At 42.0% G+C, this 22,659-nt stretch overlaps 1 protein-coding gene across 4 annotated transcripts; it reads left to right on the top strand.

Moving 5' to 3' along the window:
- The first annotated feature begins 9,255 nt into the window (after nt 1-9,255).
- Nucleotides 9,256-22,045, top strand: LOC121277485 (Krueppel-like factor 4). 4 transcript variants are annotated; one of them, XM_041187038.1, is made up of 7 exons: nt 9,256-9,393; nt 10,551-10,653; nt 10,845-10,922; nt 17,501-17,624; nt 18,059-18,836; nt 18,926-19,084; nt 21,100-22,045. In XM_041187038.1, the coding sequence occupies exons 4-7, from the start codon at nt 17,523-17,525 to the stop codon at nt 21,273-21,275; spliced, it is 1,215 nt and encodes a 404-aa protein (XP_041042972.1). In that variant the 5' UTR covers nt 9,256-9,393; nt 10,551-10,653; nt 10,845-10,922; nt 17,501-17,522; the 3' UTR covers nt 21,276-22,045. The 4 variants fall into 4 exon arrangements, with proteins under 4 accessions (XP_041042972.1, XP_041042971.1, XP_041042970.1 ...); XM_041187037.1 differs by having other exon boundaries at nt 10,748-10,922; XM_041187036.1 differs by lacking the exons at nt 9,256-9,393; nt 10,551-10,653; nt 10,845-10,922 and adding an exon at nt 16,910-17,338.
- The last annotated feature ends 614 nt before the right edge of the window (nt 22,046-22,659 follow it).

The raw sequence follows: 22,659 nt of genomic DNA, 5'->3' as shown, positions 1-22,659 counted from the left end.
GTTGATCAGTAATGTCACTCAAATCCATCTTTGCTTATAAAATCCCATGTGCATGTTTCTTTCTGTTTTGTTGCGGTGAGGCACCATGATTTACCTCTGGGCCTGGAACCCATTTATGTCTCCACTTCCTCAGAATTAGAACAACTCATGTCCATTTGCTTTAATTTATTTGGCGTCATATTTATTTTCTTCTAAAAGAAGTGGATGCAGGGATACTGTTCACCGAGTGAATTCTACTCAGAGTTTCTGTTTGCAGGTTCAGGTTGTGTTGATATTCTGTCATATTGGTTATTGGTTAAACAGTCTACACCACTGCCTTTAACGCAAAAAAAAGTCCAAAAGTGCTTTGTGGGTAGGTTATCAGACAAAATTTCAGGCCGAGTTGCATAAGGGGCTGGTAGGGCAATTGACCGAATGCTTGGTCAAAGAGTTAGGTTTCAAGTAGCGTCATAAAGGAACAGAGAGAGATAGAGAGGTTTATGGAGAGAATTGCAGAGTTTAGGACCTAGGTGGAGCAATGGAAATCAGAGATGGGCAAGAGGCCAGAATTGGAGGAACTCAGAGATCTAGCTGATTGTCTCGCCTGGAAAGGGCATTTGAGGGTAATTGTCATTTACTTACATTGGGCAGTAAACTGGCACAGTTGGATTATCCACCCTCAACAACACCCACCTGATTTTGGTTCCCATTGATTTCAGTAAGTAGAAAATCAGGCAGATTCTATAACAAGTAGGTGATATGTGGTGGGACTGGAAAATGTGAGGATTTTATCCTTACAGCAGAGAAGCTTAATGGAAGATTTGATAGAGGTGTTCCAAAACAGAGGGCTTTGATAGAGTTAATAAGGAGAAACTATATCGCTAACAGGAAGGTCATTAACCAAAAGACACAGAGTTAAGGTAATTGGCAAAAGAACCAGAGAGGTGAGAAAAAGGGTTTTTCTGCAGTGAGTTGTTGAGATCTGGAATGTGCTGTCTAAAAAGACAGTGAAATTTACAGTCTGTCTAGGTCAGCAAAAGAGATACCATCTCTTTAATTAAGGCTTAGCAAAATATAACTATGAGGAAAGTAGAGGGGAGTGGGACTATTCGAAGAGCTGGCACAGACATGATGGGCCAAATGGCCTCCTCCTATGTTTAGATTTTATTATCTATTCAGCGAGGTCACCCACTCAAGCAGGTGAAAATTACCCCCATAATGTGAAGATTTGAGGAAGGGAAAAGGGGAGCATATAACAAATTGGACAGACAAATAGACTGTTTTTTGATCTCTCAGGGAGTAAAGGGATATGCGGAGTGAGCAAGAAAGTGGAGTTGAAGCAGAAAATCAGCCACGATTGTTTTGAATGGCAGAGGAGGCTTGAGAGGCCCAATGGTTTACTCCTGCTCCTATGTCCTATGTTCTAATGAAAGTTAGCTTTCTGTCTGAAATGCATGGAAGTGAAACAGGAAGGGCTGCTAAATATTTAAGTCTCCATCTTCCTGGGAATGAGAGTGTACACATTCAAAAACAAACCAGCAATGTTTAAATTTCAAAATGTATGTTTTTTTGAGAGTCTAATCTGCATACTTGTTTGAACATCACAGAGCGGCTGAGGTGAGTTTCATCATGTGGTTTTCTCAAACATCAGCCTTAAAAAAATGAAGAGTGCATTCAACAAATTCTGTCACATGTTATGGCAAAATCAGATACTTTATGAAAATCAGAACTGCCAATCCTCATTCACATAGATTATGTACTTCAATTAAAGCTTGAATATTTTATAAAATGTGTTTGGTTTGCTGGAGCGCAGAAAGAAAATAGGTAACTGTGTAAAAACTAACCCACTAAATAAAGGCATTTTTTCCAACAGCTTAGCAAAAGATCATTGTTGTGAAGCATTTATACATTCTTGTTAGCTTAGTCAGTGGCTTCTCATCTCTGAGCCTAAAGGCTGTGTGCTCAATCCCCACTCCAGGACTTGAGCACAAAAATCAAGACTGCCAATCCAGTGCAATACTGAGGGAGTGCTGTACTGTCATCATGCACTGTCTTTTTAGATTTTAAACTGAGGGCCTGTCTGACCTCTCAGGTGGACATAAAAGGTCCCATGACACTATTTCAAAAGAGAGAGAAGAGTTGTCCCTGGCATCCAGGCCAATATTTACCCCTCATTCAACATCACAAAGTAAAACAGATTATCTGTTAATTTTCAATTGATGTTTATGGGAGCTTGCTGTACATAAATTGGCTGCCACATTGTCCACATAGCAACAATGGCTACACTTCAAAACTTACTTCATTGGCTGTTAAGTGCTTTGGGATGTCTGGTGGTCATGAAAGGCAGTATATAATGCAGGGCTCTATTTCTTTTAAGATATTTTTTATCTTTTCTAATTGATGACAATAATTAAGATTACATTTATGTGATTGAGCCTTTGAAAGCATCCACTTGTTTTTAACCTCTACCTTTAAAGCTGATAAAACAAAACTTGCAGCATTTTCCATTAACATGTTCCAGCTGATCCCAAATCTTCAGTGCAGCTTTCTTCAAAAGTGAATCGGCTCCATTTGATGAATTTCACAAACCAACATCTAAGGGAGTCAGGCTAGTCGTTACAAGATTTCTCGATCCGAAGCCAGCTTTCTACATTCAGTCTTCTCCAAACTATTTATACTTTTCTTTCAAACGGTTTAGCTATTTTTAAAAAAAAAGAGAAAAACTGCCTTACAGTCTGTCTAGGTCAGCAAAAGAGATCCCATCTCTTTAATTAAGGCTTAGCAAAATATAACTATGCACAACCCGCTTCTTCTAAAAATGTCAGAAAGAAACTGTTGACTGACAATAAATCACAGGTTCACTCGCAAACAGTATTCATGCTGTCGTCTGGCAGACAGAGACCTATAATGCAAAATAAAATTATAATCAAGCTGTCTTTCCCAAATATTTAATATATTTCAAATCCGTTGGGCTCAATTTCTGAGGATTCACTGCCTTGCTGAACTTAAATGTAACTAAATAAAACACAAACTATATCATACTTAATGACTTAGGAAAGGCCTTTCAGCCTCTCAAACTGTTCTGCCATTGCCTCAACAGTTTTCTGGGGGGAGAGAGTTCCAGATTTCCATTACACTTTGTGTGATAAAGTGGTTCCTGACATCATCGCTGAACAGCCCTGTTCTCATTTTAAGGTTCTGCCCCTTTGTTCTGGACTACCCCCCCCACCCCACCAGTGGAAACAGTTTCTCTCTATTTACCCTTTCAAATCCTTTAATCATTTAACACCTCCGAGGGAATAAAAATCGAATTTTTGCAACCTGCCCTCATAATTTAACATGCTACCATTTTGGTGAATCTGGGTTGCACCCCTCTGAGGCCAGTATTTCTTTCCTGAGGTGCACTTCACAGAACTTACACATTTCCCCAGGGTGGGGTTCAACAGAGCTCTAAGCAACTGAAGCATAATTTCTACCGCTTTGTATTCCAGCAGTTTAATTGCCCGTCAGTTTCATCAGCCAGTCAAAAGAGGCATCTGAGCATATGTAATATCTTTGTGGCCCCTATGCTATAGTCATTATTTTGAAACCAGTGTTTACTTAGAGCAACCATTGGGCCAGCAGACCCAAGTTATACTGTTGGCTGCGCATTGCACTTTAGCCTGGAAAAACAGATCTCAGTGAATGCTTGCTTGCACAAAACTCCATTCATCAGCAACCTTATGCCACTTAAATTTTAATGCAACTGAAATAGAAGTTCATTTGTTGTTGAAATTGTAAATATTGAAAGTGAAAATTACAAAGTTCCTATGTGACCAATGGGATCTTTGCAGACCATTTAAAACCTCTTCTGTACTGATTGGCATTAAACTATAAAAACAAATGGGCCTTGACTCCAAAGCAAAAGCTGCAACAGGGCTACCTAGAATTCAGAGATGCCATGTTTCAGATTATTGTGCATTTTGTTTGAACCTTCCTTTGGATTACCAACACCAAATATTAATTTCTATTCAAGACTGGATGCACTGAAACAAAGCAGGGTGCTGAAATTACCCAGTTGCACCAAAGAACAAATTCAAGAATAATGAACAAGCAATTGTTATTGACTGTGACACAACAATAGCAGCAGCAACAATTTGCATTTATACATACCACCCATATCAAAAGAAAAATTTGGATCTACATAGAGCCTTGCATGAACTTGGGACACCCCAAAGTATTTTGTACCTAATGAAGCATTTCTTGCAGTGTTGGAATGTAGGAAACCTGGCAGCCAATTTGCACACAGGAAGTTCCAGCAAACAGCTACATGAAATGATCAGGTGATCTGATTTTAGGTGTTGATTGAGGTATAAATATTAGCCAGGACATTAGGGATAACTCCACTCTTCCTTGAAAAAGTGCCATGGGATCTTTTATGTCCACCTGAAAGGGGAGATGGAGATTTGGTTCAATGTCACCTCTGAAAGATGCCGCTCTGATAGGGCAGCACTCCTTCAATAACCCACTCGAGTGTCAACCTAAATGTTGTGATCAAGCACTTGTATTTTGGCATAGAAGAACATCTCAGTTCCTTGGTAGGGGAGAAAGCCAATGATGGAAATTATTATGGTCATTTAAGTTCTTTTCTCTGGTCAGCCTCTTCTCTGTATCACTTTCAGTTCTTACACACTTACTTCCAAATTTGAACGGCTCTTCATACATGTTGTGCTGAGTGGTAGGTGATGCTTTTGGAAGATTATATGATATATAAATTATATATAAGTTGTGTGTGTGTTCAGTATTATCAGAAAATATTATTAACAGTAAGAAATTATACAAAATCATTTTTATGCCCTCAAAAATACATCACTCACTCCACAGTATGAGAAAAAACATCAAAAACAAGAGCAGGAATAGGCCATACACCCCATCAGAGAACTCTACTGTTTAAATATATAACAAGATTGCAAGTTTTTTCATATTTAATAAAAGATTATCATTCATTAAAAAATAATTAGTCATCCATACATTTTTATCATCCTGTTTCTATTGTATTGTTATAGAAATAATTCCTCTTGTCATTCCTAAAGCCTCTGTACAAGAAGGTAGCCAAAGAGCCAAGACTGTTACTGCCTGTTAGGCAGTTCTTTGGAGCAGCACAGAGGGATTGTCCTTTAACTGCTTCCGTTCTCTGTAAGAATAGTTGCTGTTTACGACTTCCTTTAAATGATGACTGAGACAGGAAACCCAGCAAGCAGGAATTGGCAAACATCAGCCACGCTCCACGCTCCATGGACAAGGTATAAAGCTTTGATGCAAAGTGCCAAAATGTCGCCATAGGATCAAAGGTTTTAAAAGGTTTTCATCTAACCATCATTTAAAACACCAAGAGATAGGCTGAGCTCCGCCAAAGACCGTTAGGAATATATTTTGTAAACAGATATTTGCATTTAATGTAGCGGATTTTTAAATGAATCGATGTCCGTATTTATTGTATAATCTGTACAAATAAAATCTTCACTTTTTATCTCTCAACTGTGTTAAAGTTGGTGAAATGTTTAAGTATGAAATATCTGAGGGAATGTGTATTAATAATAGTAACTGTTAGTGAGTTACTGTATGATGCCCTAAGGAGGGAAACAGAGAAGTCCAAGGAGTGAAGCTCAAAGTCTTTATGACCACCAGCCAAACCCCGGGATCGGGTTTTATCTCGCTTAGGCTTACACTCTTAAATTAAAAAACAGAATGTTACCAAGCACGGTACATTCAGAATCTGAAGCAACTATTAAGAATGAAATAAGTAAAAGCTCCAGATAAAGCAGGACTGCAAGGTCATCCCTGGATGGTGGGCCGGAACCATATGCTGTATATGTAGTAGCATTAAAGACGAAGGATAGAGAATTCAGTGAGAGTCAGCTGAAAGAGTTCGATGATTAAAGCTTTAATCAATATTTTAGTATCCTTATTTTGTTGAAAATTTTGTGCATTGAACTGAACTTTGATTTACACTGCTTTTAAAGTAAGATGCTAATGAATAATATAAATAAACTTCAGATTACCACCCAGTGACAAGTGGCAAATTGCAAAGGATAAATCTGTCATCGTGAGACTCCGATGTTCCATGTTAACCTGGATTTAAACTGTTAATTAGAGAATGAAAGGATCTGAGTAAATTCTTCACTAAATGCGTTATGCTGGTACCACTCATAAATACTCCTTTGCTCTTCTAGTTCCACTCAACTTTACTCATATATATTGACAAAGGAAATCGCTGCCTTACTGGAAACTGGAACGAAGAGAGCATTCAAAATTGGAACTTGAAATAGAACCTAAACCTCCCGCATTCAATAAATACGATGGGAGCCAGTGAATTCATTTTATCTGAAATTCAGCGTTGGTTCTCGGACGCGGTTGTGTGATGGAGTTTTGATACTTGAAGAGGGGTTTTTAAGATTTCGTTGCTTCTTCTAATTCTGTGGAACTTGGTGCTTTTGTACACTTTGGGAAGTTACTTGTTCCTCCCTGAACCGTGACAGATCAGGAATAAACCTCCTCCTCGCACCAGCTCAAGCGCTCTGACTAACTGCAGTAAAACTTTTTTTATGATTTGATACTTGTTTCAATAAAAGAGATCACTTTAACTTTTATTTCAATCAAATGGGCTGGCAGTGGGGAGTTCGAAACCATTTCCGCTGCCTTTAAACTGACACTGATTAATGCGTCCTCCAGTCCTCCATCAATAACTCACAAATCGCCAAATCATTTTCATTCAAAGGTTTTTTTCTTGCGTTTTGCAACCTCCTGTTTCCCGAGCGATTTCATTCATTCAAAAAATATCCCGTTGTAGCGGCTAAAATTGCTGTTTCGGGTTGTTAAAAAAAATGCCATCTATTCGGATACTGATTTGGTCTGATTTGCTTTCGAGTTCTCCACCCATCTGCTCACTCAGGAGGTCTCCCCGGGAGGTTCGGGGTCCTTAACACACTGGATGGGTTCAAAGTGGTTATTTCAACAGCAAAATGGGATCGAGGTGCTCTGACAGGAGTCAATTGTAATTCTTCAAATATCTAAACCTCTGAACATTACTTTTTTCTCACTTCCTAGCAATGACCTTGTTACATGATCAACAACATGAAGTTGTGATATGAGGAATTATCCTCTAACAAAATATTCCCCCCGACATTATTTATCGCCTAAAGCAGCGCACCCATGGTTCACCTTCCCACAGCCGAGAGCGTGGCTGGAATTTAATCGCTTATTTTAAGGGCAGGCTAACTTGGATTCGTATCTTCTCCGCTTCTTCTCCTGGTGCATCAAACGAGTTAATGTTAAACGACTTCCTACTTTGTAACGGCTGTGTTTTACCGGAAATAAGTAACACCTTCTCAGGGGCAGTGAGAGACAGGCAACACATGCCGGCCTTGTCGGTGACACACATCCCATGAACGAATAAAGATGTGATAACGATGGCGGTTGGTCAGTATATCTGGGCTAAGTCCCGTGGAGCAGTGGGTTCTCTCTTTGATCACCAATTTATTTATCATAACCTTTGGTGAATTGGTTTCGAGGCTGATAACCTTTTTTTTTCCTGTTTTCATGTCTGTTTCACAATATCATTGGAAATTGTTCTCAGACAGGCCGCTGCAGGTGTCATGTCTCTTCCCTTCGCTTCGTGGAGCGCAGTAAATCAGATATCAATCTCGGGAAAATATTGAAGTATTAAAGCCAGATTCCCCGTTGGAAGCGACACTGTTCGCATGATGTCTCAACTGCAATGCAGGGTCCACACAGGTTCATGTTGCAAATATACCCTAGCAATACGGGAATACAGGCACCATGGCATCTCGTTCTAAAATAACGTGTAAGGAACATGTGCCGATGAAAGCATGTGTGTCTATCTTTCCAAAATGTGTATAATCTGATTCTATCTGGGCGGGCTGTGCCCTAGGTCTGCAGACACGCGGCTATTCCAAATAGTAAAACGCTTTCTTTCCAGGCAACAATTGCTTGGAAGAATTTGGGATCAATACAGCGCAGGAGGCCATTCGGCCCATGGAGTGTGTCGCAGTTCTGAAGAGCTATCCAGTTAGTCCCATTCTCCCGCTCCTTCCCTACACCCCTGCAATGTTTATCTTATTCAAGTATTTACCTAATTCCTTTTCGAAGATCACTATTCAATCTGTATCCATCATCCTATCAAAGAGTGCACTCCAAATCCTGACCACTCACTGTGTAAAAATGTTTTATTCTCCCTCATGTCATTCTCTGGAGTTTTGCTTTTTGCCGATTGCTTTAAAATCTGTTTCTGCTCATCCTCCAGCTGTTTAAAACTGTTTTTCTATCTATTCTACCGCAGCCTTGCTCGGCTGAGTGTCGGCAATTGTAAAATATTGAAAAGGTGGAGCTGTGGACTGTTCAGATTCACAAGAAGAACACGTTCCATTCACTGTAATCCAATATCGAACCCAAACTAAATACAAACTTCTGATTAGAGAACCGGGAATGAATGAAAATGTCCAACTCCCACTTTGCCAGTTAACAGCATCGGAAATCCACAGGGTGCAGATGGGAAAATATTCGTTGGAAAGGATTAAAATCAGGACTGGGAGGTTTAACAGAATCGGGTTGAATCGCATGGATTAAGGGTCATTGTAAAATACAATTGACTGCTTATTGTGTGCGTGTGTGTTCTCGAGTATTTTTTGAAATAGTCCAGAGCATTGAAGTGAAAGATGATTCTTCGAAATGATATAAAACTGTTTTGTGAGGGGGGTATTCTCTAAGGTTTCCTGCAATTTGTTAATGCCACTTAAGATTGATGTGGCCACACCTTAGCCAAGAGGACCCACAATAACAGTTTAAAATGCCCCTTTTATTCTTTAATTAAAAACTGGTTGGGAGGAGGGGGGAACAGATTGGTGGGGTTGGGTTGGGGGGTGGGGGGGGGAGGGTGAGAGAGATATGTTAAGTGCTTGCTGATCCAAATTCAGCCGCGGCTGAAGCCAGATCGAATCTAATGCCTCTCACCACACCCGGAGTCCGGTATCAGCTTCGGGTTCCCAACTTTCGGGGGTTTTTTTATGGGTTTCTAATCCTGGATCAGCTCGTTACATCAGCCCATGTGGTCAGCTGATTCTCTGTCGGGACCGAATCATTTCCGCAACATCCCAACGCCACCAATCAGGACGGGGACTCTGTATTTATCCTCTCTGTTTAGTTTGGCACGGTTCCTGAAACGTACGCCAGCGCCAGACGCCGTGGTTCGGGGGTTTTATAATGGACAAAAGTTCTTAAAAGAAGTTGTGTATTTTTTTTTCTCTTCACTGACTTCAGCGGCATGTGATCAGGAAGACAGACAGTATTTCCATTTCCCCTCTCTCGACTAGAGGAAACAAAGTTGTGTTGTGGGATGTCGGCGTTGAGAATTACGTAGTAAGTTAAAAATAACTGCAATATTTAAAGAGTGGTGCGACGGAATCCCAGACCAGAGAGAGAGGAGGGACGGGGAGAGAGTGGTCAGTCTTGCAGGAGTGAGAGGGCTCAGCCGTGACAACCAATGTTTGTGTGTCTGTCTGTCTATGTTTGCGTGTCCGTGTGTGTCTGAGTACACGTGTGTGTGTGTGTGTGTGTGTGTCTGTCATTAAAATCGCATTGCTGCAGGATTTGTAACAAATTTAACGGTTTGCAGCACGATTCTCAAGCCTTTGTCTCAGACTGCATTTCAGGGGGGAGCGATAGCTAGGTTATTAGTACTTGAAACTCTCTTAGACACCCACACTCCTACATGGTTTTGTATCACCGGCTTTGAAACTGGATTTCAGATTCGGTCAATGTTCACAAGGCTCTCAAACATCCTGAGAGATTTTTTTTAAACATTACAGAATGCTCTCAGAAAGAAAGTTGATTAGGAGTGTCTGAGTGAGGAATGCCTCTTGTCCGACAATTCATTTCTGTTGGGTGTGTTATGCATTCCAATACACAGTTAATTTTTCTGCTAATTTAAATGATGGGCTATAAAATGAAATGTAGAATGCACCTTTTCAAAACTGCGTTTAGATGTGAACATTATCCCATACAGAAATTTTCTTGGGCACATCAGCCTTGTGTACCTGAGTAACTGTTACACATGTCGAACTCACTATTTGAGGGGCTGTGTGTGTATATTTCTTTTGGTAGATATTGACCTATGTGTATATCGACGTGTGTTTGTATATTGCACAGAATTGCTTAGGTTATCAAAGCACAGAAAGAGGCTATTCGGCCCAACTGGTCTATGCTGGCGTTTTATGTTCCACATGAGCCTCCTCCCGTCCCTCTTGGTCTCATTCTATCAACATGACCTCTATTCCTAGCTCCCTCATGTGTTTATTAGCTCCCTCTTAAAGCGTATCTACTGTCTTCGTGAATGAGCGTGTATACACTATGTGCATACATTTGAGTGTGTTTATCTGTATCCATGTGCGAGCTTAATTGTTAAACATGTTCTTACAATTTTAAAATCTGGCCTGTTTCATACTGATATTATTGCCTGGAATACATCCACTGCCTAACGTGGATGATATATACTTTTACTTGCTGTTTCACTACAGGAAAAGAAGTGACCTGAACAACAATTTTTGTTTTTTTTAATTGGGACCAGAGCTGAAATGATCCTATTCACAAGGAGAAGCACTGAGTGTAATCACTTGACAGGTATTTATGTTTATTGAAGAATCGGCAGAATTAACAAAGAATATTTAATTGTTAAGCTTTGCACCTGTTACCCTTTCATGTTGTGTTTTTATAGATCCATTTCAACAACATCAGAAATATTGCAACAGATATTTTTTATCAGCTTCAATATGTGGCCGAGAGGAGGTTAACTCTTCTCTGTATACCATCAGACAATCTCATCAGCTGTGACAGGGCTCTGCTATATCAGTGATTGGAACACCACAAGGAAAAACTGGCCCTTTCTCCCTGTGAGTCTGATTTTGTTTGATTTCAATGGATTTGAATTATAGTTTATTGCTGCATAAGAAGGAGGAGCTGGAAAATGTACCCTGTGTAAAGCCACAAATTGATAAAGGAATGAAGGAATGTGCATGTGAGTGTGTGTGTGTGTGTGTGTACACCATAGTCACCATCCTAGCCGTGCTTTGTGTGGCCCTGCATTTCTGCTAACTCACACCAAGTCCCATTCACCCATCGCCCCTGTGCTCACTGACCTACATTGGGTCCCAGCTGAGCAATGCCTCAATCTTAAAGTTCTCATCCTTTAATTTCAAATCCCTCCACAGTCTTGACACTACCCCAAGCATCCACCACCACCCCCTCCCTCCATCTCTGTAATGTCCTCCTGCTTCACAACCCTCCAAAATATCTGCACTCCTCCAAATCTGGCCTCCAAATTTTAATCATTCTGCCATTGGCAGCCATACTTTCAGCTGTCTGGGCCCTAAGCTCTGGAACTCCCTCCCTTAAACTCATTGTCTCTCTATCTCTCTTTCCTCCTTCGAACCTACCATCTTTGACCAAAGCTTTTGATTACCTGTCTTAATGTCGCTATATGTGGCTTAGTGACAATTTTTTTATAATGCTCCTGTGAAGTGTTTTGGGATGTTTAAATATGTTAAAGATGCTATATAAATGCAAGTTGTTGTTGTTCACAGCAGTAGACTTGATGCCCCAGAAAGGGAGATGGGTGTGTCCCCATCACACAGTGACATCCACCCTGGAGCTACCCTCTGCCTAGTTTAGCCTGGGCTCCGGCGCAGTTTGCCAGAGTTGGGCCACCATAGTGGGCAAGTGACTAATCGGAGCACAGGTGAGAGTTGTGTGCAGTAGTGGAGACCAGAGATGTGGGTCCACCCACATATCATGGGACTGACACCTGGTCAAAGGGGCTGCTCTTATTGCTATACGATACACCCTAGATAATAGTACTACTTATTGTATAATAGCTTCTTGAAATTTACAAACAGTCACTTGGTAGTACAGAACTTGAATACTGCTGAAAAGAGAGACATGTTGCCAAAGTTTTTCGTCTTGCATTCATCAAGACAAATGCAAGAATGTCAAATTTCAAACTATCACAACAATCTATACTACAGGAGAAAAGGGTGATGATTGGTTGGCAAGTCCCCTGCTGCAATTGGAAAATAAATTCCTTAATTGAGTTGTTGTTTTCTTTTTTCTCAAGTGTTACCTAATTTATAAGGTATCAAGTACTCAGGTTGTAGTTTTATTGAAGATTCTGTTTATAGTTATAGCAAGTAGACTAGTTATAGTAAAACTCAGCATTGAAAGAAAGACATCATCACTCAAAGCTTCCTGTTGAGTTCTCTTTAGAAATATTCCATTATGTATCAGTTTTTAATTAAAATCAATTTGCAATTATCTTTTAAAAAATAAAAAGTGGTAAGTGAAGCAGTTGCTTCTTGGCAACCACATTGGTGACTTGATGTTCAGTACTAGGTTTTGTTTCTTTCAAACAAGATTTGGAACAAAATAATTGCCACCAAGATGCAGATAATTAACTAAAAATAATATTTTAATATCTTATTGCACATGGCCTAAACAAAATGAGTGTATTCCTACAGTAACGAGGACTCTGGATTGCATGATGAGTTACTACAATTATTTTTCTGCCTGTAGGACATGGAATTTAATGCAAACCAGGATAAAGGAATTAAACATTTTTTTAGACTCAAATTTATTTATTACCACCTCTTTTATTTGATATTGACGGCAGTTTCCTCTGAAAGCCCCATTGTGGGAGTGACAGTTTAAATCTCACTATTTATTAATCACATCAGTCACACAAAACCACCTGGGATTAAAATACAAATCCATAATTTAGATATTTACCTAAATAAGAGACACTTAATTTCTGCAGTTGTACCATCTTGGTGTATGCCGTTCTTTGTCTTGTGTTGTTACCAGTGGTGCAAACAGATTGCTGTTATAATCAAAAGCAATTTTTTTTTTAAATTACAACTAGCAACAAAATATGCAATTTGGAATGTGCGACCAGCTCCCAATGTTATCTTCAGACAATAACCACCTTGCATATATTTGCGACTGTCACCTGAATGTCTTTGGCACCTTGAGACCCATCATGGAACCTTGGTCAGATATAAGTTGTGGATACTAACAGGTTGTGGAGTTCTTTTTCAGGATTTATCCACCAACAGTCCTTTGTAAGGCTACACACTAATAAAATTCAAACAGGGCAAAGTAACAAAAAGGAAATATGGATTAAGTTGCTTGGGCTGGACTGCTAGGCATTGTCAGCCATGGCTTAGTGAGTTGCACACTTACATTTGTGCTAGAGGTTATGGGTTTAAGTCCTACTCCAGCTATTTGAACAATCTAGGCTGACACTTGCACAGGATCGAAAAGAGCATTTGGTACTATTTTTAAGAAGAGCTGGGGAATTCTCCCTGGTGTCTGCTCAATAATTATCCCTCAACTAACTTCACTGAAAAAAGATTACCTAATCATTGTTACATTTCTTTTTGTGGGAGCTTGCTGTGCAAAACTTGGCTGCTGTGTAGAACTTGGCTACTGTGTTTCCCTACAACACAACAGTAAAAACACTTCAAAAGTGTTGGCTGAAGAACACGTCTGGACGTCCTGAGGTTGTAAAAAGTTGCTATATAAATGCATCAATATATCTCCATAAAGAAATTTCACATATTAGTACATACAAAGTTGCCAAAAGCCAACCCTTAATCAAGGCCTGTCATTGAATGCAGAGGACTATCTGCATTTCCCTTACATTGGTTGAGGACTAGGAGTGTACAAATGTTGGCGAACTAGTCTTTTCACTCAGGACTCCTGTTGACCTCCTATGCTGTGCCAGTACTGCAGTTAGATTGAAGGAAACTCCCATAAAATGAACTATTTACTGAAGGAGATTAGTTGGAGGAGCATTTTGGCATTGAAACTGAGACATCCTTAATTGAAAACTTCACACCTAAATAACACATCACACAACAGCTAAAGAAACCTACACAGTCCCTATCTTTATACTGTTGCTAAGTGCTGTTGTATCTTATAATACAATGTAGCAATCTTTCATACAGTGTTCATGTTGAATTTGAGGATACATTATTTTATTGTGGGTGATCATGCCATGCAGGAAAAGGCACAGAGCCATTGATTTTTAGTGTCTGGGTAACACAAACTAAATAATTAATTTAAAATATTTTTGGAGCTCTTTGATTTGACATTACCTATCCCTTTGTCCTGTCTCAGGTTCCCCAATACAGTAGAGCATGGGGATTGGTTCACTGTTGGATTCTAACTGACAATCAGAGGTGGGCATCAGTCTGACCATATTGGGTAGGTGGCAACCTAGATGCAACAGAAGTGGTTAGGGACAGTCCAAAAGATCCCTGCTAACAGTAAAGTTGGTATTTATGATTAATTGTTGGAAATGTATCCATATCTCAGTTTCTATCTTTTTCAATCCATCTGTTTTTCTGTTTATGTCCCTTTTTGTTACTCGGGTATCAGTAATTTGAATGCTTACATTTTCTAACTCTTAACTGGACATGGGTGATAATTAGGGATATTGAAAGCTTGTTGTTTGCTTTTAAAATCAATGCATTTTCAAAAAGAATTCAAATTAGGATGAGGAAAGAAACTGCATGTGTGTATCTCTCTCTCTCTTTGTGTCCTATCTTCCTGCCTTATCTCCCTGTCTTTCAGTTGTGAGTAGTTAAAGTGTCCAGATTTTCTACCTACTGACAAAATATGGGTGATAAGCAAGTGACTTTTGGAGGCTTTTAAAATGCATTTTTAAATCTCTGTCGAATATGCTTTTATTAATTTATGAAATGTAGTTCAAGCAATGGCTAAAGATTTGGCTGGTGTATAATAACCTATATATCCATATATTCACAGCCTCTTTTTAAAAAAAGTCAGTATAACTTTTATCTGGACAAAGATTCGAAATGTATATTCTAGTAAAGGAAGTGCCAACAGGGGCAGTACAATTACTGTGCCTACAGTGTCGGATAGTTCAGTGCCTGTTACCTGGCTGAGGTAGATTTGGGACCCTGGAATTCACAATGCTGTTTGTTCAAGGCAACAGCGAGCGCACAAATAATCGCTGGACTGTACTAACTCTACCCTGCATTCAACACAGCGAGAGGTATGAAAAAGGATGGGTGCATGTAGAAAAGAATGCAGAAATGGCTTGTGTCCCGATTAAAACTGCAATTTTAAAAAAGCCAAGATTTTTTAAAAATCGATTTTTTTAAAAAATAGAGAAAAAAAAATGTGCAAACATTTTGTGGCAAGATAGAAATCAGCACTTCAGGTATAAAAAACTGTCAGTAGGCTTTGGAAGCATCGGGATTACTTATAATTCCGGATCACAGACAGCAGGGTTAGTTTCGTTTAAGAACCTCCCGGTAATACTAGTGAAATAAGGTCAGGCATATTTTCTGAACTGAACCAATATTGGTTTGCTATTGCCTGGCGATAATTCGGCGTCTTTACGCGATGTCAGCGCTTGCAATAGTAATAATCCTCAGGTTTTCGATCAAAGCTATTTTGGTGCTATCCGAGGGCCGGGAGCGCAATCCGGAATGAAAGAGAGTGACGGAGGTGAGTCACGCATGGCACTTTGCCAGGGGTTCCCGGTTCTGCCGCTTTGCCCTGGGCAGCAAGGCTTGGCATCGAGGATAAGGAAGTTCTCACAATGAAGGCACAAGGGATGAAAATATTGTCGCAAGTGCAAAGAGTTAGCAATCCAACGCTGAACTTGGTTAAATCTAATGCGCTTGACGTCAGTGTGGTTTTCTTTCATCCATAAACAGAAGGGTGTCTGAGAGTTAACAATGGCCCTTGATCGCGGAAACCTCAAAGGAAAAGTGGGAGGTTCTTGTTCTTGGAAGCAGTTACTAATTCACCCTCCCCATTCCCCTCCCCCAGCTAATACTAAAACTGGCATCCTCTTGAATGAATAAGGTGGCATTCATAGAATTTCACCGCACAGAAAGAGGCCATTTGGTCAATTGGGCATGTGCAGGCTGTGAAAAAGCTATCCAATTAATCCCACACCCCCTGCACGTTCCCCCATAGCTCTGTAAATTGTAATATGGCACTGAAATATCTCATTAAGAAAGTAACATCAAAAGAAGCTGAACTGTGACAGAAATACCTGCACAGTGCATGTAACATCAATTTAATGGGAGTGTAAATAGTGCAGATTCAGCCCAATCTTACCCAATTGTTTTGGTTTTCAGGAAGGTACAAACAGATTGAGAATAATTTAGCGCTTGGCCCGCAGACCTTTGAAAATCTTGTCGCACGGTCCCGCTCAGAGTGGGAGTTGGGCTTATTGTCAAGTTAACAAGACCATGAAGCAAAAAAAAGTAAAGAAAAAGCAAGGATTTCTAAATACAACCCTTGAAGTGGGGGGTGGGGGTGGGGGGTGGTGGGGAGAGAAAGCGCATCTGCAACTCCAGCAGCGCAAACACTCACCCAGAGAGAGAGGGAGGTGGGTAACTGTGACAAGATTTAAAAGTTTCGTGCCAAACAAAAATACAAGCAGATGCGAGTTTCGGTTTTCGCAGAAAGCGGCTCATTTTGAAAAAATGACGAGCTGGACTTTCTGTTATTTATCCTAAACAAGCTTGTTGCTACTAAAGCCTCTGGCTGTCGAGCCGGGTAAATAGACAAGAGAGAGAGAGACACACACACACACACAATGGCCAATCGTCTCCTGTTGCCACTGTTTTGCTCCCAAATAGTTACAAGCTCAGCTTCCGGCTTCGCGTCACGGTGACGCGAGACCATTGTGACGTCAAAGGGGGTGTCCCCCCGCCCAATCCGCGCCCTCCTCCCTCCCGCCACTCTGAAAATTGGTTATTTTTGTTGCTGCGCTGCCACGGCAACGGCGGGCCAGGGGCGGGTCCTTGGAGATTTCATAAGGCAGGGCGGTGCAGGCTGGCCCTGACACACGCTCACTCACTCACTCAGCCACCCACCCAGTCTCCCTTCCCTCACTACCTGCTCCAGGGACCTGCCGTGTGCGGAGCAGCAGCAGCTCCTCCAGAAACAGCAACAATAACAGAATCACCAGCAGGAACCAGCCATTACTGTCAGCAGAACTACTTCAAGAATAGCATCAACAGCAGCGCCTGCCGTCCCCTGGAGTCAATGTGCAGCCTTGTCTCTCCGTAAAGGCAAAGAAAAGCGTCCACACTGCCAGTCCCCAGCCAACTGCCACTCCTGCTCCTGCTCCCTATATATACCCGGGCTAAATATAGGGCCAGCCGGTTCCAGGAGTAACACACATCGCACTTCATGCTCCGGCCGTTCCCAGTGCAGGTGCTTCCTGTACGCAGATTTCCTAATTGGTCGACTCATTCTTAATGAGGTAGGTTTCTCACTGGGAGTTTGATTTTTTTTTGGGAAAAGAAAAAAGGTGTGCCCCGGCGGGACATTGAGGAGACGCTCTGGTCTAAGGGGATGAAATAAAGGGGAGCTGAGAAGGGGGAAGAGTCCAGCTGATGTGACTGTTGTGCTTCGCTCCGTGCAGGCGGCCGCAGAGTGATTTTGACATGGCTCTGACCGGGACCGTCCTCCCCCCCATAAACACATTTGCCACCGGTTCCAATGAGAAGAACGTGGACAGATCCGCAGGGCAACACACCGCGTGCAATGTAAGTACAGCCCAGAAAGTTAAAGCTCCTCTTACTTGAGTTTCTCCATTCAAGCCCTAAACTTCATTCACATTCAGAATATTTTAAATCAAGCGCTATACAAATGATGGGGCAGATTTCAATTCTGTCCATTCGGTGCATGACATTGCGGCCGCTTTTAATGTTTGGGCTTTGAGTGTTATGGGCACTGGCTGAAAGGACATGGTTATGTTTAATGTATACACCAATGTATAGAACTTATAAATTGCAATGCCGAATATTTGTGTTGTAAAGTGATTTAATGAAAGAAGGTTTATTTTTATCCCGAGCCGTGTTATTAGCATTTCGCTTGAGGATTCGCGAGTAATATTGCTTGTTTGATGTTAATGACTGGCTGTTTATGCGTTTTTAAAAGATGGAACCAACCAGTGAAACTAAAATGATCTCTGTTGCAGAGGTGGAGGGAAGAAATGACAAATTTTCGGAGAAGCGCCGAACACGAGGGTCAGAATGTGGGATTTAGGAGGGAGGATGAGGAATTGAGCGAACTCTTAGATTTAGATTTTATCTTATCCAACACGATGAACTCGGAGTCGATGGCCAGCACTGCCAATAACTTTAACTGTCCCTTGCCCAACACTCCGGACAGTGGCGGGGATATGTATCAGAGAGAACCGCCGACAAGCTACAGTATCACGGATATCAGCCAGGGATCGCCCACCGGCGGGAGTTTTGTTGCTGAGCTCCTAAGACCGGATTTGGATCCCAGTTACTGTCATCTCAGCAGTTTACACGGCCGGTTTGTGCTCAGGACAGCAGCAGACGCGGGAGATTATAGCCAGCCCGCCAGCGTTACGAAGCACCCCCCGGGCATGGATGCGCCTTTGACCCATCACCAAAGCCACATTCAGCAGAGCTGTCGAAAGATCAAGCAGGAGCCGCTCAGTGTCGGCGCCTCGTCCTCCGCCGCAAGGACACTGGACGGACGTGCAAGCGGCGTTCAGGTGCTGGGGAGCAGCCAGAGGGCAGCCTGCAGAGGCAGGGCAGGCCAGCACACCTTCTCCGGCAGGGTTAGCTCGCCCCTTGCCTCAGAGGACATGCTCAGCCGGCAGTGCCGCTCCTCCTCTCAGATCCTGACTCCCCAAACAGCGCCAGGCGTGCCAATCCAGCAAAGCTTCCCGCCTCCAGCTAACTTCCCCCACTTCCAGGAGCAGCCACCCATCCAGTACCAAGGTCAGTCTTATCTTATTTTTGAAGATCCCTTACACTTTCGGCACTCGGTTGAAGGAGCATTGCTGACTGCCCCCCCTCTTCACCCTTAGAGCTCATCCCCTCGGCATTCACACAAGAGGAGAAGCCAAGGAGAGGTCGCAGATCGTGGCCCAGGAAGCGGGTAGCGACTCACACGTGTGACTATGCGGGTTGTGGGAAGACGTACACCAAGAGCTCTCACCTCAAGGCACATCTTCGGACACACACAGGTATTCATTCCTCTCCCTGGTTTGTTTGTCCAGTCTTGCTGTAGTTATGAGTTTTCTGCCTGTGCTATTGCCAGGTCAGATTGTTAAGTAAGATAGTTAGACCGCAAACTTTCCTTTAGTTTAAAATAAATCCAGTTTTTTTTTCCTTTTGTCACTTGCAAATGTTGTTGCCATGTGAAGTAGAGGTAAAAATGTCCATGTTGCAATTAGGGGCCCGCCTTTGGCTTTCGGTTTGAGAGTTAAAAGGTGCACTGTTGCTCCTCTCGTTTGTTCCTGTGTAAACTGCCCCCTGTACATGGTACAGTGCATGTCCTTTCTGTCATACACACAAGGTTCCCGTACTGATGGGTCTGTCCTTAAAAAAGATGTCCGCTATTTCCCATCGGAGCCGATGGCTCACTGTCTCTTTCCCAGTTGAAGGAAAGCTATTAACCCCAAATTGTGATCTCAAAAAAAATCTGTCCCCTCCCCCACTCCATCCTCCATCTCCAGTGCACATGGTTTGACTTCACCTCCATAAAGTGTGAGGTGTTACCCATTCAATACCCCCGGGGCTCGAAAGCTAAGTACGAGGGATAAGTATCTTAGCCAACATTGAGTGAGACCATCATATATCACTGTGAACAGCTTTGGTCTCATAATTTAAGGAAGGTATACTTCCATTGGAAGCAATTCAGAAAAAGTTCACTAAACTGGTCCCTGGGATTAAGGGTTTTTAAAAAATTCATTCATGGGATGTGGGCATCGCTGGCTGGGCCAACATTTGCTGCCCATCCCTAATTGCCCCTGAGAAGGTGGTGGTGAGTTGCCTTCTTGAACTGCTGCAGCCCATGTGGTGTAGGTACACCCACAGTGCTGTTAGGGAAGGAGTTCTAGGAATTAGGCACAGTGACAGTGAAGGAACGGTGATGTATTTCCAAGTCAGGTTGGTGAGTGGCTTGAAGGGGAACCTCCAGGTGGTGGTGTTCCAGGTGGGCTGATTTGTTCTGGACGATGTCGAGCTTCTTGAGTGTTGTGGAAGCTGCACTCATCCAGGCAAGTGGAGAGTATTCCATCACACTCCTGACTTGTGCCTTGTAGATGGTGGACAGGCTTTGGGGAGTCAGGACGTGACTTACTCGCTGCAGGATCCCTTGCCTCTGATCTCTTCTTATGAGGAAAGGTTGAGTAGGTTGGGCCTATGCTCATTGGAGTTTAGGATTATGAGAAGTGTCCTTATTGAAACATATAAGATTCTGAGGCGGTTGGACAGGGCAGATGCTGAGAGGATGTTTCCACTTGTGCGAGAATCTAGAACTAGAGGGCATAGTTTAATAAATAAGGGGTCATTTTACATGGAGATGATGAGGAATTTTTGCTCTCAGAGAGTGGTTAGTTGAATTCTCTCCCCCAGAGAGCAGAGGTACTGGGTTACTGAATATATTTAAGACCAAGATTTTGATTTTTGATCTACAAGGGAGGGTGGGGGCAGAGAGAAAAGTAGAGTTGAGGCTGCACTCAGATCAGCCATTACTTTATTAAATGGTGGAACAGGCTCGAGGAGCCGAATGGCCTACCCCTGCCCCTATTTCTTATGATCTCATTCGGACCTTGGGTTTGAAAACCTTTTTTGTGCTGCATTCTCTGTTGATGCACAAAAGATTAGATTGTAACTGTTGGACAGATCAAGGGGGTGCCAACCGAGGTGTCTGTGCAGAAGGCATTAACGGGTCCTCTGTGTTGTGCTCTGGGTGTGTGTCTGTGTGGTATCTGTGTCTCTGTGTGGTGTCTGTGTGTCTCTGAGTGGTGTATGCCTCTTTCTTTCTTGGTTATCCTTTGTTTGTGGCCCTCTGTTTGTATGTGTGTGTGTGTGTTGTCTCTGTGTGTCTGTTTCTCTCTTTCCCTCTCCGTGTTATCCTCTCCGTGTTGTCTGTGTGTGCGCTCCTCCATTTGGGTGCGTGTGTGTGTCTCTCTTTCCGCGTCGGTCGCTCCAAGCAGACAGCTCTGACCCAGGGAGGTGTGTCTCTGTGTTTCAGGTGAGAAGCCTTATCACTGCGACTGGGAAGGCTGCGGTTGGAAATTTGCTCGCTCTGATGAGTTGACTCGACACTACAGAAAACACACGGGACATCGTCCCTTCCAGTGTCACAAATGTGACCGAGCCTTTTCCAGATCGGATCACTTGGCCCTGCACATGAAAAGGCACCTGTAACTTGGCAGCGAGAACCTGCTCTAATTCTCCAGCCTGTAAATAGAAAGATTTACTGCCTTGTATACTGTATCCTGGGGTCACGTGGAGGACTCTGACTTACTCCAGTATGTCTATAAGTGAGTAATACGTCTGAAAGTGGAATCTCTTCGTTGGAGCCGTGGATTGAAAGTTTCGCCCCACTAAACCTTGCGTGGTCTGTGCCCACAGAAAAGACTGGAACTTGGAAAGGAGACTGGAAACGGGCAGTTGTAGGTGACTTGCAGCCGTCACAAACTTGCGGGAGGATCTCACTTTCAATGCAGACAACTTAATTTTTCCTTTTTAAACGGGGAGTTCAGGTACATAAGTGTTTTTTTTAAGAAAAGAAGCCATGATGTGATGGTGCTCGGTGACTTTCTATCAGAGGTACAAAAACTGAAAGGAAAACTATGCAACAGAACCCTGCCACTGGATAAGGAAATTTACAAATAACGTCAGGTTCATGGTATTACCAAAGGTCAGGTAAAGGTTTCTCGTTTATGTCGCTAAATATCATTCTGTGGTCTCTGTGCAATAACTGTTAGTCATTGTATTCTATTCTATACTTCAAAACAGAACAAATTACATTTCTATATTATACTCTACATAATATTTTTATCTAATTTACATTTTATGTGACAATTTTGTACATTTGTAAATAAGGAGTAACATTTTTTCTGCCGTTTGAATTTTGCATATAGAGTTTTTGGAAAAATTAAAAAGTAATAAAACTTAAAATTTCTATATCTTGACTGATGGTTGAAGCTGCATTATTTTGTTCTCAGTCGGACGTGGAGAGGTCACGTACAAGACCCAGCGACTCGCAATTCTTCCTTTTTAAAGGAGTGGCTTAGGCAATTGGAAGTTTGGGACTGTTCAGTGGAGAGCACGACAGTAATTAAAGTTTCATTAATGTACTCCCCTTCTCTAACAGCCTGAGACTGGGAGCTGTTACATGCAAACTCAATGCTTGCTCCGAGAGTGGGTTCACCAGAACTTGGAACCCAAAATGCCTATTGTTAAACTTAAGGGTGTGTTTGAGTGTCAAGTTAATTCCCAAATTATGTGAAACAAAAACAGAAAATGCTGGGAAAACTCGGCAGGTCTTGCAGCTTCTGTGGAGAGAGAAATCGAGTCCGTATGACCCTTATTCGTACCAACTCCAAATGTTAACTGTTTCTCGCTCCACTAACTCGCCCAGTTTTTCCAGCATTTTCTGTTTTTTTGTTTCAGATTTCCAGCATCTGCAGTATTTTGCTTTTAAACCAAATTGTGTGGCCACTTTTGCATCTGTGACGCAGCAAAATTACTCTACAGAAGCTCAAAAGTAAGAACTGTGGTCAAGATTAAATCCATCATTTATTCA

This window comes from Carcharodon carcharias, chromosome 4, assembly GCF_017639515.1.
Source record: "Carcharodon carcharias isolate sCarCar2 chromosome 4, sCarCar2.pri, whole genome shotgun sequence".
Lineage (NCBI taxonomy): Eukaryota > Metazoa > Chordata > Chondrichthyes > Lamniformes > Lamnidae > Carcharodon > Carcharodon carcharias.
This window is presented reverse-complemented; position numbering and strand designations above follow the sequence as displayed.

Excerpts from the sequence above, each read along its gene's own strand:
- LOC121277485 (XM_041187036.1), top strand. Across the intron at positions 17,625-18,058 it reads GGCAACACACCGCGTGCAAT|AGGTGGAGGGAAGAAATGAC; the intron begins GTAAGTACAGCC and ends TCTCTGTTGCAG. Across the intron at positions 18,837-18,925 it reads GCCACCCATCCAGTACCAAG|AGCTCATCCCCTCGGCATTC; the intron begins GTCAGTCTTATC and ends CTTCACCCTTAG.